Source organism: Mus pahari, chromosome 21, assembly GCF_900095145.1.
Source record: "Mus pahari chromosome 21, PAHARI_EIJ_v1.1, whole genome shotgun sequence".
Taxonomy (NCBI): domain Eukaryota; kingdom Metazoa; phylum Chordata; class Mammalia; order Rodentia; family Muridae; genus Mus; species Mus pahari.
Window position 1 is genome coordinate 21,067,355 of NC_034610.1, and position 16,616 is coordinate 21,083,970.

The window sequence follows — 16,616 nt, forward strand, 5'->3', positions numbered from 1 at the left end:
CTGTAACATGTAGCACTTTGACCTTTTTTTTTTCTTTCCAGTTTTTCAAAACAGGGTTTCTCTGAGTACCTGGAACTCAGAGATTGGTCTGTCTCTGCCTCCCAAGTGCTGGGATTAAAGGACCACCCTGGTCCCTTATCACTTTCCGGAGAAGGCAGGTAATACTGATGTGGGGAGCACTTTACTAGTATCTGTAGGTCAGGCTGGCCTCACTCATGCTGATTTTCTTGTTCTAGCCTTGCCAGCACTGGACTTCAGCTGAGACCCACTATGCTCAAGCTTTACATGATAGGCTGCAACCTGCCCTGGTATTATTTACAATTTTTTTTTTTTTTTTTTTTATGAGACAGAGTTTCTCTGCGTAATAGCTTTGGCTGTCCTGGACTTTCTTTGTAAACTATGCTGGCCTTGAACTCAGAGATCTGCCTGCCTTTGCCTCCCCATGCTGGAATTAAAGGCACAGGTCACTGATGTTCGGCTTATTTTTGTACATATATTTTTAATGAATTGTTTACTTTTGTTGTTGCACCGAATCCCTCTGAAAAAAGCCCCAAGTTCTCTAATATGTTTGGAATATATCCCTTTGGTACCCAAAGTAGTTCATCTAACACTGACATGAAACTCGGTTAGTCAAAGAGCACCTTCCCGTTTCTATTTGGTCTCTATTTTTTTAATCTAAGCCTACAAAGGCTCATTCTTTCTTTTTTTTTTTTTTTTAAATTTTTTATTTACTATATGTAAGTACACTGTAGCTGTCTTCAGACACTCCAGAAGAGGGAGTCAGATCTTGTTATGGATGGTTGTGAGCCACCATGTGGTTGCTGGGATTTGAACTCTGGACCTTCGGAAGAGCAGTCGGGTGCTCTTACCCACTGAGCCATCTCACCAGCCCCTGGTCTCCTATACTTTATCTGGCAGTTTATGGTTATAGTGTGAGGGGTCCTGAGGGCAGCTGGAGGTTCGGTTCTTCTAGGCAAGGTCAGAGTGCACCTTTGGGCGTATATATTGCTGTACAACGGCCCTCCGGCTCGATCATCATAAATTACAATTCGCATCTACTCTACGCTTCGTTTTGAGTGGCCAGTCTGTTCGGTCCCCACCTCCTGAGTTATTCTTCTGCTTCCTGTCTCCTAATGAGTCCCACGTAACACTTCTATATGCTCCCATGCCTTCCACATGACAATTTTATGTGTCCCATGGTGTCTCCCCTATGACCATTTCCCCCAACTTCCAAAGCTCCGCGACCCCGGTCCAGTGTCCTTTCGTGTTCCGTTCGGCGCCTCTGCCCTGAATTCACCCAAGTCCCGAGTGATCCCTCTGCTCCGTACCCGATCTAGCGTCCTGCGTGGCCCCTTTCCCCGGCATCACACCTCGCACCCGTGTCTCCCACGTGACGTCTGTCGTCTGGTACCCAAAGCATTCGACAGGACCCTTCATCCTTTGCCGCCCGTCCCCTCCAGCTGAGTGATCCCCAGTGAATCCGCGTCCCCTTCCAATGCGACCTTTCCGGCCCCCTGCTGTTCACCTCCATTCTGGCCAAGGTGACGCGGTCCAGCATCCTCAGGAACCTAGACCGCAGGCCCGCTCCCCGCGGGGCGGGGCCTCGGAGGCGGAAGTGCCCGGGGCGCTGGCGGCAGGTCTATCCGAGCCATGGGAGCCCCGGGCAGAGGCGGCGGCGGCGGCCGCAGAGGCGGCGGGGGCTGCCCAGGCGGGGGCGAGCGGCGCGGGACGCGGGAGGGGTAGCTCAGGCTGAGCGCCGAGCCATGGGCCGAGTTGGGGCCGGGGGCACAGCGCGGGAGGCAGCGGCCGGGTCACTGCTGCTGCTGCTGCTGCTCCTGGCTCGGCCTCCGCCTGCGGCCGCCGGCAACAGCAAGGAGAGCGGTGAGCCCGCGGGCCTACGGCGCCCTCGGCGGCGCGGGCCGGGGGCGGGCGGGCGGCAGGCGGGGCGGATTGTGACTCACGGGGGGCACCTGTGCGTTCACCTGCGCGCCGTCGAAACGAGGCTCTCATCCTGGGTTGCGCCCCCTGCGGGGCATCTGGGCCAGAAAAAACCCCCATGCCCGCTTTTCCGTTCCGGGCCCGCCGAGTTCGCTCACTTGGAGCGTATCCTACCGGTCCGTCTCTCCTGGGCTTTAGAGCTGGGAGGGAGAGGAACCTATCTCCGAAGGAGAGCTGGACCGTGGTGACGCAAGGGCCGGTATCTGGTAGAAGGGTTGAGCTAGAGAAAGTTGAGCAGACCCTGGACTGGCGCGGGGGGGGGGGTGTCTAACCAGCGTTATGTTCATAGTCCAATCCCAGGAAGGTCACTCTTTTTTTTTTTTTTTTTTNTTTTTTTGTTTTTCTCTGTGTAACCCTGGCTGTTCTGGAACTCACTCTGTAGACCAGGCTGGCCTCGAACTCAGAAATCCCCCTGCCTCTGCCTCCTAAGTGCTGGGATTAAAGGCGTGCGCCAACACTGCCCGGCGAAGGTCACATTTGATTGCTGATTTTGCTTTTTACCGACTGTGCTGCCATCTGGCCCTAAAGAAGCTGGCTGACCAGAATGGATGTAAAGAAAGGGTACTCCCTTATAGGGGAGCTTCCTAACTGCTTTTTGTATATCTGCTCCGTAAGTGGGAACTCGTTGGACTACAGTTTAAGGAGGCAGTTCGGTTAGATCTTTGACCCTCTGTGTTCTGCCTACCCGTAGACATTTAGGAATAGGAAAGATGAGTATCTTCCCTTCTCTTGTCCGGCGGGAAACTCCCCGGGAGACCTTTGTGCTACCTGGTGTTCCTTGGACCGTTCCTGATGCTGACTGTACTTCCCGTTTCCACGCTTTCCTCCCTTGGAGCTCTTGTTTTTTTTAAAGATTTACTTATTTACTATTATATGTAAGTACACTGTAGCTGTCTTCAGACACTCCAGAAGTGGGAGTCAGATTTCATTAGGGATGGTTATGACCATGGGTTACTGGGATTTGAACTCAGGACCTTTGCAAGAGCAGTCAGTACTCTTAACCGCTGAGCCTCACCAGCCCAGAGCTCTTGTTTCTTCGGGGTTGTTGCTTTTGGTTTCTGAGCTTGGTATAGTTTGAAATGAAAGGCAGTGTTCCCTAAAGACCTTCTGATAAATTGCTCCAAACCACATCCTATTTGTTCTCCTTCTCCAGCCCTGGGATTAAGCCCAAGTGAGTGTGGATGGCTAGGTGGGGGACAAGTGGCTCTGTGGCCATGGCTGCTGTGACATGTGGGCAGTATCTCTGACAGCTGCTGGGGTTTGGAAGGTGTGAGGCAGGGTACCTTTGCTTAAATTCCCAGGGAAAGTTCAGGACTTTCTTTTCCCACTCTTTACTCAACCTTATGCCAATTGGGGTGGTGTCTGGGGCAGGCAGGGCTCACCCTACCATGCCAATTGTCCAGGTTCAACAGAGTAAGTATGTGTGTCATCACGGAAGCCTGGAGAGGTTATTCAGACATGAGGGTTGGGTACTTGGTTTTAAGGCAAGCCTAATAGGTCTCATCTAAACATCACAGATGTCAGCTCTATTCCAAGTGCCCCTCCCTTCACAAAGGCTTTGTGGGATCCAAGGGCTTTTCGCTTAGCAGGTTAAGGGTGCTGCTGCACACTGTAGGGTAATCTCTCCCACCAGGCTTCCTCAGAGGTTTGGGTATCTGCCTATCCAAGACCCCACAGTCCTAGGGAGTGGGGAACCTGTTCTGCCTCAGCTGGGAGAGCAATGTTCGCCTCACAGTTGTTCTTCTGCTCCATTATCATATTACCATGTAGCAGCTCCTGGCATTCAGTCCTCAACCTGGTGAATGGGACCTGCAGATACCAGAGAGCGTGGAATTCACTGAGGGAGCTTCCCTCTGCCCTCCCCATGCCAGGCTCCTTTGCCGCTCCTTCACTTTACTCCGGCAGGCTGCTAGCTAGCTTTTTTCCAGGTGCCTCTGTTTGGAGGAGTCACGAGTCTGGCAAGAAAGCCAGCTGCTCACTTGACTCCCTCTCCCCTCTCCTGGGGGAACCAGGCACCACTTTCACAGTGGGGCAAAGGGAGGCTTCCTGAGTGGGAAGGGCGCCAAACAGTACTGTGTTTCTCTTAAAGCACTTTATTACTCATTAACTTCAAAGGGACAAGCAGTCTGCTTTAGACTACCCATAGGGATCCAGGAATCGAGAGGTAAGGGACACCCAAGATCATACAGGCACAAGTCCTGAGCTGGCACTGGGTATGGGGCAGGAGTCTGTAAGATGATGCAGGGCCTGAGGCCACATGATGCCCTAGTCTGGGGGCTTTAGGGAGTTTATCTGCTTGGTCTTTTGTTTTTGTACCACCATGCATGGGTGTATGCCCTGAGGGCATTTGGAGATCTCATCCATTTGGAACAGAGAGGCCACCTGTTCCTTGGTTCCGGGTTTCTGAACTACACTCCTTCATTATGGTCTTTTACTGGGTAGGGATCTGGCTGTGTCCTCAGTCATAACAAGTTGGAGAGGCAGCCATCTTCTGGCCCTAACCCTCCCTCCCTGCCCTGTGGTTCTGGGAGGTTCAGAGGAGCTGAGGTCGGAGGAGCCTTTGCTGTGGCCCTGAGTTCAAGGTAGATATCAGCAGGGGTGGGATCTCCTTCCAGACTGCCTCCGGCTGTCTTTCAGGCTCCACATCTCCTGGCCTGGATGTCCCAGAGTATGGTGTAAAGGTGCAAATGACACAGACAGACAACCACGGGAGGGTCCATCTCAAGGTGGTGGCTGATAGGGCTACTGACTTCACTGTTTACAGGTCACTGTAGTGTGAGAAAGCAGAATCCCCGGCCATCGAGAGAGGCGGCGAGGAATAATTTCTCCTGTTTCAGGAGAAACAGTTGATCACTGCAGGCAATTTGCCGGCGACCGAAGGCATTTTCTACCTGCTAAGCACAAAGTTCAGGGTGGGGCAAGTACTTCCCTGATTGTCACCTTTCCCCTGTAGCGACTGGACTGGTATCCGAGCAGTTCTCCCAGGCCCCACAGAAGCTGTCCTTCTACAGCTGGTACGGCAGCACCCGGCTCTTCCACTTCCGCGTGCCCCCAGATACTGTGCTGCTTCGCTGGCTGCTGCACGCGTCCCAGGGAGGTCCTTCATGCACTGATGTAGAGATCACAGTGTAGGTGCCCAGTATTCTGCGCACCCCCCCCCCCCGCCCCCGGCACCCGTGCCTGGCAGAAATCCTGACTCACCCCTGCTTGACCTGCCCTCTTCCAGGCATTTCCGCTATGGCGCCCCTCCTGTCATCAACCCGCTGGGCACCAGCTTCCCCGACCACACCTTGAGCCACGCCTCCTTCCATATCAGGACATTGTTGAGCACCATGATGCTGGACAACACCTCAGTCAACATCTCCCACCCTGCCCCTGGGGACTGGTTCCTGGTTGCTCACCTCCCTCCCTCCTCCCAGAAGATCCAGGTGAAGGTGAGGGGCTGACCTCCTGGGATGGAGGCTGAACCCCTTGATGCATGGAGGACCCAGCCTCTTGTCAATGTCTGGGCAGACCTTACTCTCAGCTGCCAGACTCTAGATTCAACTCCGGCTTCTCCTTCGGCCTACATCCTACATTCTCTAACCCCTATCACTTCCTGCCTCATTCTCTCCCAGGGCTTTGTTCCAACCTGTGCCTACATCTTCCAGCCTGATATGCTGGTAATGAGGGTGGTTGAAGTCTCCACCCTAGAGCCTGATGTTCCCCTCCCACAGACGCTGCTCTCCTACCCCAGCTACCTCAAGTGAGTGGATCAGGGGAGGCCAAGTCTGTCCTGTAGCTGCAACCTTTGGGTTTAGGGTGGGTGGTACCACCATCTCATCTTGCAGGTGAGAAAGCATAGAGACGCGCTGGGAAGAGAGGTCAGCTACCCCCCCAACCATGTTAGAAGTAAGTGCCCAGTGTGAGCTAGCCAGTCTGAGTCACCACCTTGCCACAGGATCTTTGTCCCTGAATACACCCAGGAGCTTCGGTTGGAATTGCAGGGCTGTGTGTCCAGCGTGAGCCCCGGCTGCCCAGTACGTCTCACAGTGGGGGCAACCACCCTGCCTAGAAACTTCCAGAGGGTGCTGACTTGCATTGGCCTCGCTCCATCCTGCCATTTGCTACTGTCCTCTCCGCCCTGGGGCCGGTGGTTACAAGTGACATTTGAGAGCCTGGCTGAACCTCATGTGACAGTGGGCTTTACTGCTAAAGCTGCCTTTACAGGTGGGCTCCATGGGAGGGAAGCAGGGAGGGGTGGATGGGCTCTGTCTACCTCCCCCAAAACTCCAGGCTTTCTTCAGACTGAGCCCCTTGTCTTTTTGACAGTGTGTAGGCCATGGAGTGTGACCGTCCATCATCTTATACAAAACAACCCAAACCAGACTTACGATACCTCTGCAATCCAGCTGTCCCAAAGCGCTGCCCACCAGGACCTGGGCAGGAATAGCAGGGTAGACAGTGGCTCTTTCTGTCTCCTGAACTATCCAGTCCTGAGGGAGGACACAGATGTGGTGTCTGTACACTTCCAGCCCCTGAATGGGGCCTTCGTGCTGGTGCATTCAAGCATGCCTTCTATAATGCAGCTCCGTCTTGATACAGGCATGGACAGCGGAGGTTCCTTCATCATCGTCCTGAGGACTAACAAGGTACCCTCTGGAAGCCCACTGAAGCTGTCTACAGCTGCTTGTGAGCTGGGCTTGGCTCAGGGTACAGGGTAACTTCAACTCCGAGGCTGGGGTGAGGAGGCCTGTGAGGCGATAGCGTGATACCAATAGCATGCGCCGGAAGGGGATTCCTCTGAGGATAAGAGACTTCCCCTAGCTGAAGCCCTGTCCCTGTTAGAGGTTGTAATTATATCTGGGCAAATGGGCAGGGAAGTGGCCAGAACAGGAGACAGATGAAGAAAATTTGGACCATGATGAACTTTGGGCTAGCAGGCGGCCTCCCTCCCCTCAAAAAAAAGGACCCAACGTGACCGAGCTAAAATACAAGGTGGGGCAGCAAACTGCTCCTTGGACGCCTTTTGAAGGGTGACAGTGGCTAACCTACACTACTTCCCCTTCCAGACAGAGGTCACAAATGGCACCTTGGTGGCAGCTTGTGTGAATGCTGCCTCCCCTTTCCTCAGCTTCAACACTTCACTCAACTGTACCACAGGTATTCTGGGCAGGCAGTTCTGGTGGAGAGACTGACTGGCCCCTCTAGCCACCTCTGACAGGCCCTCCCACCCCATGCAGCCTTCTTCCAGGGCTATCCCATGTTTCTGAATGCCTCATCTCACATGGCCAACCTCATCATCCCCTATCCGGAGACAGACAACTGGTACCTCTCCTTGCAGCTTGTGTGCCCTGAGAGTCCTGAGTATGTGAATCTGGGCCTGGGCACCATGGCATGGGCTGGTAGCAGTGGAGAGTGGGCAGCATCTATGAGTTAGGAGGGGTTCTCCTTTTCCACCTGCCCCCATCCCACAACAGCACATGCAGGGGAAATGGGAGTCCCAGCCATTGGAGCCTGGAAGTCTTGGCTGTAGGCCTGGGAGTCCTAGTGGTAGAGCCGCCAACAGGAGCACTACAACCAGCCTTCTCAGGTCACTTCTTTGTAGGGATTGTGAGCAGGCTGTGGTTCGTGTGGAGACCATCTTGTACCTGGTGCCCTGTTTGAATGACTGTGGGCCCTACGGCCAGTGTCTCCTGCTCCGTCGGTACGGCTATGTGTACGCGGGCTGCAGCTGTAAGGCAGGTGAGGACAAGCTTGACAAAGCAGGGATAACGCTCCTTCCCACCCCTCCTCACGCTCCCATGGTAACGTGTGACCCCCAGTCTAGGCGTAAGGGACACTGATTTGCGGGGGCGTGGGGGGGTGCTGCCTCCTGACCGTGGCATTGCTTGCCTCCTGCCTGTCCTTACCCACTCAGTGCCTACAGTTGTCTGCCTTGCCCGCGCCTGTCTGTGCTGTGTCCTACCACTCACACTTTGTTGTGACTACATACTGATTCACACTTTTCCACAACAGACTTTACATATTCACACTTGTTTCCGTCTGTCCATGCATGCCACACTGGCTCCTACATGTCCACATATCTCTACATCCGTCCCTACCAACTTGTGTCCCTATCACACCTGCCCTTACCTACACATACTAGTTCACACAGCTTTCTCCATGCTCATGCCTGCTCACAGTAGAACACACTTGGCCACGCCTTCCTGTGTCTACACACACCCATCCATACCTGTTTCCCTGTACCAACTATGTTTATCCCTCCTTCTCCCCTCCTGACCACGCCTGCTGTGGATACACATGCTAGTCCAGACCCTCTCGTGTCTACATGCATCTTCCACTTTTGTCCCCACTTGCCCATGCCTGCCCACTCTTGCATATATCAGTGCCGATTTCCTCCTATGCCCGTGGATTCCCTCAGGCTTGTCTACACAGCATCCTCTGGGCGAGGAAGGGCCCTAAAGTTCAGAAGCTCACACCTGGGTATTGCATGGCCCCCAGGTTGGCGTGGGTGGAGCTGCACGGACAACAGCACAGCCCAGACCGTAGCCCAGCAGAGGGCAGCAGCGCTTCTGCTCACGCTCAGCAACCTCATGTTCCTGGCCCCCATTGCTGTATCCCTGCGCCGTTCCTTCCTGGTTGAAGCCTCTGTCTACTTTTATACCATGTTCTTCTCCACGGTAGGCTTGGCCCTGACCCTCTCGGGAACTCTGGGTGGGGAGGTCAGGTCGGCTTGCTCATCGCTTTACCTCACAGTTCTACCACGCCTGTGACCAACCTGGGGAGGCAGTGTTGTGCATCCTCAGTTATGACACGCTACAGTACTGCGACTTTCTGGGCTCTGGGGCGTCCACCTGGGTGACCATTCTTTGCATGGCCCGTCTGAAGACAATCCTGAAACAGGTGAGTGGCCTCTCGATGCCAGGCCTGGGCTGCAGGGAAGCGGAGACCCTCACATACAGTATATGAAGTGGCAAAGAGGGACAGGATAGACACTCTGGGGGTCAGATCTCACAAGAGAACTCATCATCCACTACTGGAGGAAGTCTTAGAAGGTTATGAAGGAAAGGTGTAGCCATCAAGACGCCAGGAAAGAAGATGGGGACCAGGACACTAATCTCAAAGAGGAGCCAGAGCAGGCCTCCCTGAGAAGCTGGAGCCGTGTTCCCTGGGTTCCTTGTCTAAGGGCACTTAGGGACTTTATGTAGCATCTGGATGGTAGAGGTGTCTCTTCAGTGCTTGTGAGCTGTGTCCTCTATCTACAGGCTGGGTACTGCCCATCAGGGGCACCCATATCATCTCAAAGAATGGGAGGAGAAAGTTCTGGAATATGGGGATCTAGCAGACTGAGTGTGGAGGGCATGAACTTTCAGGCAGTGGGCAGATAGAAACATAGGCATGGGTCCCCTCCCAGGTTGCGTCTAAGGCCATCCTGATGGGAGGTCCTGGAAGGCTTGGTATGCACGGTCGTACAAGTGTGTACAGGACTGCCCATTAGGAGTGGACATCACCACCTAGTCCTCCAAAGGTCCTTTGGACACAGTAAAGGGACTAAAGGAAGGATACTTCCCTCCCAGGGGCTAAGCAGGAATGGGGCAGAATCTGCCAGTGACACTTAAGAGGAGCTGGCAGAGGAGAGGGGCCAGAATGTTGGGAAATTGATCTGGGTAATCCTCATCCCTGACCACCAGTGCCTATTGAGTCTTGTGCTATCACAGGTGATTCCAGCCAAAGGCATCTATGACCTCACAAACCACTGTGTCTCCTAGGTTCTACTTGTCCTGGGCACGCTCGTCATCGCCATGTCCTTGCAGATGGATCGCAGGGGCATCTGGAACTTGATGGGACCATGCGTCTTTGCTTTTGTGATCATGGTCTCCATGTGGGTAAGGAACAGGGCATATGTTCATGAATCTCCTATTCAGACTCATGGAGAAGAGAGCAAGGCCCTTAAGTCCAGTTGTGCTGGGAGGGCACCAAAACTCCACATCTGTTCAGAGCCAGTAACACTACCCATAGAGCCCCAGTCTGGCTGTGTGTCTTAGGGCTTATGCCGATAACCACTAGGCATGAGTCCATAGGCAGCTCTCCTGCCCAAATCTAAATAGACCCCATACCTCTTGGCTCTGGGCCTGCACCAACCAACCAACTCCCATGTGGCTGTCTACTCTAGATATACCGCTGTGGGCACCGGGGGCAGTGCTATCCGACATCGTGGCAGCGCTGGGTCTTCTACCTCCTGCCTGGAATCTCCATGGCTTCCGTAGGCATCGCCATGTACACTTCAATGATGACCAGTGACAATTACTACTACACCCACAGCATTTGGCACATCCTACTGGCTGGTAGTGCAGCATTTCTTCTGCCACCGCGAGAGGAAAAAGCTGGGTCCTGGGCCTGTTTGCAGAAGTTCCCTTGTCAGTACCAGATTTGCAGGAACGATCGGGATGAATTGTACACAGTGACATGATAAGGCTGGTTCGTGGACACCTGAAACTCTCATGACCTCTTCAGCTAGGACAAACGAGAGAGGTGCCTGTCTAGCCCCAACCAGGTTTCCATCTGAATAAAATTGTCCTGAGATGCTTGGCTTCTTTCTCCAGAGAAGACCCCCCTCCACCCCAAAAATCTTTATGGCTGCTGCCAGTTCCTCTGAAAGTCACAGCTGTTTCCACCTGGAGACCACAGTACCACATGTGGGCAGATCACTCTGTTATGGCTGGAGATACAGATAAGGGATTCCTGTGGTCCCCTTCCTTTGGGAAGCTGTGATCTGAGACCCATAAGCAAGGAAGGCTGAGTACACAGAGGTCACTCACTGTCTCTGACACCCTGTACCCCTGAATACCATCCTGCCTTGGCATGGGGTACCATCCTGCTGCAGTTGCTATGCTAGAGGCCAAGGTCATCAGAGAGCTGATTAAGACCTGGAGTGCTGTGTGCTGTCCCTCCCTCATTGTCTGTTGGAGCGGGAGGCCTTCGGGAGAGTCTGAGGTAGCAGGCTGCTCAGCTGTGTGAGGTCTGGCCCCAGAAGGCACACAAAACTCGCTAGTGTGCCCTTCTCACTTAAGGTGTCCTGGGCCCCAGTCTGCTGAGCATTCTTTTGTGCTGGCCCTAGGCACTGGATGAGGCTGACCCCTACTGGATCAACTGAGGATTAAGGAGTGGGTTCTGGAGCCCTGGCCCAATCTTTGTGGTCTCCTGGGATCATTGAGCTGGCAGTGCAGTGTGCCCAGTCCGTATGGTTCCCACTGTGAGGCCCAACTGCTCTGAGTACTGGGATTACAGGTGTAGGCTTCTGGGCTCCTTCCCAAGCTACTAACATCCTTTATTTGACACCAAAGCACACTTTAGCTCCTGAAAGGGGACACACGTCTATTCTGTTGGGGGGAGGCAGGTGGTAAAATGTTACTGTTCTAAGATATGAAAACATATTTTTATGTAATTGGTGAATTTAATATTCTACAATAGTTTTTCAAACCAAATGAGTGGTCTTTTTTTTTTTTTTTTTTTTCTTGCGTCCCTGGAGGGAAAGGGAGGTTGAGTTCAGGGTAGCCTTTCCCAACAGTCCTGCCAAAGCTGCTGGGGAACTCCTGGGCTGCACTTGGCAGATGGTGCCTTGAACCATTGCATTCGCAGTAGATAATTTTTCAAGGTCCCTAAAGGAGGCGGAGGGAAAGGGATTAGTTTAGATGGACGGGGGTTGTGGCCAATCGGCAGTGAGTAAAGGCGCACGTTCGGCGACGCTATTCCGGTTCCGGGAGGCGTGGGAGCGCTCTCCCAGAAGTCGAGGGTCGCGCGATGCCGCTGCACAGGTATCCCGTGCACCTGTGGCCGAAGCTGCGGCTGCGGCAGGGCATCTGTGCGCGCTTGCCCGCCCACTTCTTGCGCTCACTGGAAGAAGAACGGACGCCGACCCCGGTACACTACAAACCTCACGGGACCAAGTTCAAGATCAACCCCAAGAATGGGCAGCGCGAGCGCGTTGAGGACGTACCCATTCCAGTTCACTACCCTCCAGAGTCCCAGCAGGGACTGTGGGGTGGAGAGGGCTTGATTTTAGGCTACAGATACGCCAACAACGACAAGGTGGGTGCGGACCGTCTCGGCGGTTCTGCATGCTTTGCTGAGCAGGCGCTGCTCTGTACGCTACAGACCGTCATCCTGACTAGCACGAGCGTTTTGTTTACGGAGCAAGCTAACTCCGATGGCAAAGTCTAGTGCAGTCCTGAAGTGGGGTGGTCCTGGATCAGTTAGTAAGGACAGAGTGGGGCAGTGGTGGAGAAAAGGAAGGAAGGATAGATTCGAAGCTTGTGCTGAAGAGGAGGGAGAAGTGAAGTCTGCTTGTCACCTGCTAGTTTCTATGCGCATTTCCCTAATTCTTCGGACAGGATAACTTTGCTCCTAATACATAAAAATCAAAGAGACTGAGATGCTTACAAGGGCAGAGCCTGGAGCCTGTCTCTTCTGGTGTTGCTCTGCTCCCAGGCAAGCCCTGTGGGAGGAGAGAGTATGTTCCAGGCCTTCCAGGGTGTCAGTCACTTGCCTGTGGCTACTGGCTTTCAGCTGTGTGAGAATCTGGAACACACACCAGTAGCATTAGGGCTAGCCTGAGTGAACCACACATCTAGGTGGGTGGGTCTCGAGAGCCAGCTCAGGGGCCTTGAGAACCTTCTGAGGAAAGGAGAGGGCATGGCTCACATTAGCCCAGCTTCCAGAAGGGTGCTTTGCGGCCCACTTGGTCTGTAGGGAAACAGGAGGTTTCTCTTGCACACTTAGCTCTCCAAGAGGGTGAAGAAGGTGTGGAAGCCACAGCTGTTCACTCGGGAGCTTTACAGTGAAATCCTGGACAGGAAGTTCACCGTGACTGTGACCATGAGGACCCTGGATCTCATCGATGAGGCCTATGGATTTGACTTCTATATTCTCAAGGCAAGCAGGGGTTAGTGCACTACAAGGTCTTGTCAGACTTTGGGGAAGTGCAGAGTGCACTGCATGGGCATGGGTAGGGAGTGTGGAGCACCCAGGATAGCCATTACAAGTGGGACTGAGTCCCTGTTGGTGCAGGCCCTGAAGCTTTCTCTTGCTGTGGCCACTCCCTGTGAGTCACCAACTTGTCCAATGGTCGTAGCCACTTCTTACCCTTCTCTTGGAGTTGCCTTGGGGCTGACCCATGTAGGCTTGGATGCCAGCGCTGACCCCAATGCCTGTTCTGCTGCGGTCTAGCTTAGGGCTGCCACAGGGTCAGCTGATGGGGTGGGGTGGGGAGCCTGCTCTAGCCCGGCCCATTTGAACCTTCCATCAGACCCCTGAGGAGGACCTGGGCTCCAAGTTTGGCATGGACCTGAAGCGGGGGATGCTGCTGAGGCTTGCTCGCCAGGACCCCCGTCTCCACCCTGATAATCCTGAGCGGAGAGCAGCCATCTATGACAAGTACAGGGTAAGACTTCCCCCATCCTGCTTGCTGCCCGAGGCTCCTGACCTGGCCCCCATACCTCATGCTGTCCTCTTCTGCTTATTCAGAGCTTTGTCATCCCTGAGGCAGAGGCCGAGTGGGTTGGCCTGACGCTGGAGGAGGCCCTGGAGAAACAGAGACTTCTGGAGGAGAAGGTGAGTACCCGTGTACCGGCAGACCTCAGGCCACTGAGGCTGAGTGACGAGGGGGGACGGCAAGACTAGCTTTTAGGGTCTGCCACACTGAAATGCTGCCATACATTTGGTTCCTTCCATTTTGAAGACGCATGGCATGCTTCATATCCTGACGTCCTTCCCTCTTTGAGTGCTCGGGGATCTTTGGCACTAGGTGGTTTCTTTCCTTTTTGTTTTTTGTTTTTTCGAGACAGGGTTTCTCTGTGTAGCCCTGGCTGTCCTGGAGCTCACTCTGTAGACCAGGCTGGCCTCAAACTCAGAAATCCGCCTGCCTCTGCCCCGGAGTGCTGGGATTAAAGGCGTGAGTCACCACGCCCGGCACTAGGCGTTTTCTTAATCCCTCGGCAGCCCCTGGGATGTTCCATTTGTGTCTGTTTCCCAGAATAGTCAAGAGAGCCTGTGGCGGCCACCAGTTCCAGGGAAGCTAGGGGTAGGCATGTGAGTTTGGGTGTCCTCTCTTGGCGGTCGGATGCCCTCCAGGATAGCAAGCAGCAGCATCCCAGCCTTCTACACCCCGTTCCTCCCCACGGTCAACCAGGAGCAGCTGGCCGCCACCTTCCTCAGGGCGCCATCCCTGGGCTACGTTGAGCCTTACCATGCCCTCTCCCCTTCAGGACCCTGTACCCCTGTTCAAGGTCTACGTAGAGGAGCTGGTCCAGCGGCTTCAGGAGCAGGTTCTGTCCAGGCCCGCAGTGGTGCAGAAGAGCGCCGGTGACCGCGCCTGAGCACTGGGCTCAGCCTCCCCTGTGGGCAACGGGCGAACCCCACTTGGCATGTGCTGAGCACACAGCTCCTGTGGTAGACTTTTCAGAGAACCCTTCTGTGCCAGGACTTGTGGAAGCCTGGAGCGGAGCAGATGCCTGTCCAAGCTGGTCAAGTCCTTCTCGTTCTTGGGCCGGAATAAGTAACAGTCTGAGGCGGTCTGCGCCACAGTAAAGTGTGTTGGTTTGCTCAGAAGTCTGGAGTCCTGTGAGTTCTTTTTTTTTTTTTTTTCCAAGATAGGGTTTCTCTGTGTAGCCCTGGCTGTCCTGGAACTCACTCTGTAGACCAGGCTGGCTTGAACTCAGAAATCCGCCTGCCTCTGCCTTCCAAGTGCTGGGTTAAAGGAGGCATGTACCACCATGGCCAGACTCAGTTCTGTGCGTTCTTGTCCTGATCATTCCTCTGTTTCAGAAACACGTGGACTGTTTGCACTGTCTGGCTGTAGCTGCTGGCTCTTCTGAGCTGTGGGACCGAGGGCCTCTTTGCTGTTGTGTCCCTCATATGTGAGGCCTCAGGACATAGAGAGTTGGGTTACATCCAGTGTATGCCCCTGCCTGCTCTGGAATGTTTTCCCGGGCACAGGAAGGGAGCCTGGGGCATGGGTCAGGCCTGGAAAGGGTCTCTGCAGTATGCCCTGAAGAGCTAAAAGGGGCAAGCTTTCTGGGTCCAGAGCTTATGTCAGTATCTCTTCTGCAATGGTGCAGAAAGTGGGGCCCAATGGACTTAAAAGGCCTTGACTTTGGCACCCCATCCTTAACTGCCCCCATTACTTGTTGAGGCTATGGCTTAAGGTAGGAAGCCAGGCCAGGAGCCTTTTATTTGCCTGAGAGCTCAGGGCTGAGGCATTAGCACTGAAATCCATTCCTTTCTTTGGGAAGGAGAAGGAGGGTCTCCCTAACTGTGTGGAGGAAGCTGGAGTGGTAGTAGTAGCTGAGTTAGCAGAGCTCCACATTTGGCTGGTGTAAAAGGGGACATTGGGTGCCTGCTGGACTTGGGCATGGTCACAGACTGTGGGATCTCTCAGGGGAGACAATAGGGGTGCCTGTGCTTGGCTGTGTTCTTGATGCTAAAGCCAAAGCTGGCATGCAGGCCTTCTTCCAGTGTTAGGGGCCCACACAAACATGCATAACGATTAGGGCTCACCTTGAGGTCAGAGCCCAAGGGGTGTACCCCAGGTCTGTCCTGGCCTCTGTGTCCTTGCATATCACAGAATACTCTTACTCTGTATAATAATTAGGCTAAATTTTTAAAATCACATTTATTATGTACGTGTGCCTCCATGTGCCATGGTGCATGCGGAGGTCAGGGGACGACTTGTGGGAGTGGATTCCAAGAATCAACGCCAGGCCATTAAGCTCGGTGGCAGATGTCTGCTGGCTCAGCCATCTTGCTGGGTAATTTAAAGGGTTTTGTTGGTCTGTTTTACCTAAAGCAAACTCTACCCAGCCAGGAATTGGTGAACCCGAAAGGCTCACCCTAGCTGTTTAAATCATTGTCTATGGTTCCCACATCACTGGGTTTAAGTTTGAGTCCTAAATTTAAACCAGTATCTTTCAGCTAGGTCTATATCCTTGTTGGGGTGTGGAATAGAATGTCCCCACTGACTGACTTGGTTCAGCTAGCTGCCTGTCTGATTATCCATTGTTTTTGTTGTTGTTGTTGTTGTTGTTGTTGCTTTTGTTGTTTTTTTTTTCACTGCCAAGGCCTGGGTCAAGTAGGACCTGTGTAGAGTTTTTGTTGTTGTTATTGCTTATTCTTTTTGTAGAGGAGATCTCCATTATGTAGCCCAGGCTGGCCTTGAATGCCAGATCTTCATGTCTTTGTCTTTTCCATGTGCTGGAGCTATAGATGCAACACACACAGACACAGACACACAGACGCACACACTGCCATCCCACTCCCAGGCCTGGCTGGGTCCTGTATGATATCTGGTGTCAGTTTCCTGGGGCCCCAAAAGACAATGGCTACCTTGAGGTATATAGACAGAACAGGGCAAAGGCTACACTTAAGATCTTTGTTTGTTTGTTTGTTTGTTTTAAAGATTTATTTATTATTATATCTAAGTACACTGTAGCTGTCTTCAGATGCACCAGAAGAGGGCGTCAGATCTCATTACGGATGGTTATGAGCCACCATGTGGTTGCTGGGATTTGAACTCAGGACCTTCGGAAGAGCAGTTGGTGCTCTTAACCACTGAGCCATCTCTTCAGCCCCCTACACTTAAG

General features: G+C 53.5%; 2 protein-coding genes across 2 annotated transcripts; both read left to right on the forward strand.

Moving 5' to 3' along the window:
- The first annotated feature begins 1,635 nt into the window (after positions 1-1,635).
- On the forward strand, positions 1,636-11,460 carry Tmem8a (transmembrane protein 8A). Its single transcript, XM_021221533.1, has 13 exons — positions 1,636-1,881; positions 4,952-5,126; positions 5,225-5,432; positions 5,616-5,743; positions 5,939-6,207; positions 6,310-6,629; positions 7,050-7,140; positions 7,221-7,344; positions 7,586-7,722; positions 8,482-8,660; positions 8,737-8,883; positions 9,750-9,866; positions 10,154-11,460. The coding sequence occupies exons 1-13, from the start codon at positions 1,764-1,766 to the stop codon at positions 10,448-10,450; spliced, it is 2,310 nt and encodes a 769-aa protein (XP_021077192.1). The 5' UTR covers positions 1,636-1,763; the 3' UTR covers positions 10,451-11,460.
- A 268-nt stretch (positions 11,461-11,728) lies between these two features.
- On the forward strand, positions 11,729-14,581 carry Mrpl28 (mitochondrial ribosomal protein L28). Its single transcript, XM_021221453.1, has 5 exons — positions 11,729-12,069; positions 12,760-12,912; positions 13,286-13,420; positions 13,504-13,590; positions 14,244-14,581. The coding sequence occupies exons 1-5, from the start codon at positions 11,782-11,784 to the stop codon at positions 14,352-14,354; spliced, it is 774 nt and encodes a 257-aa protein (XP_021077112.1). The 5' UTR covers positions 11,729-11,781; the 3' UTR covers positions 14,355-14,581.
- The last annotated feature ends 2,035 nt before the right edge of the window (positions 14,582-16,616 follow it).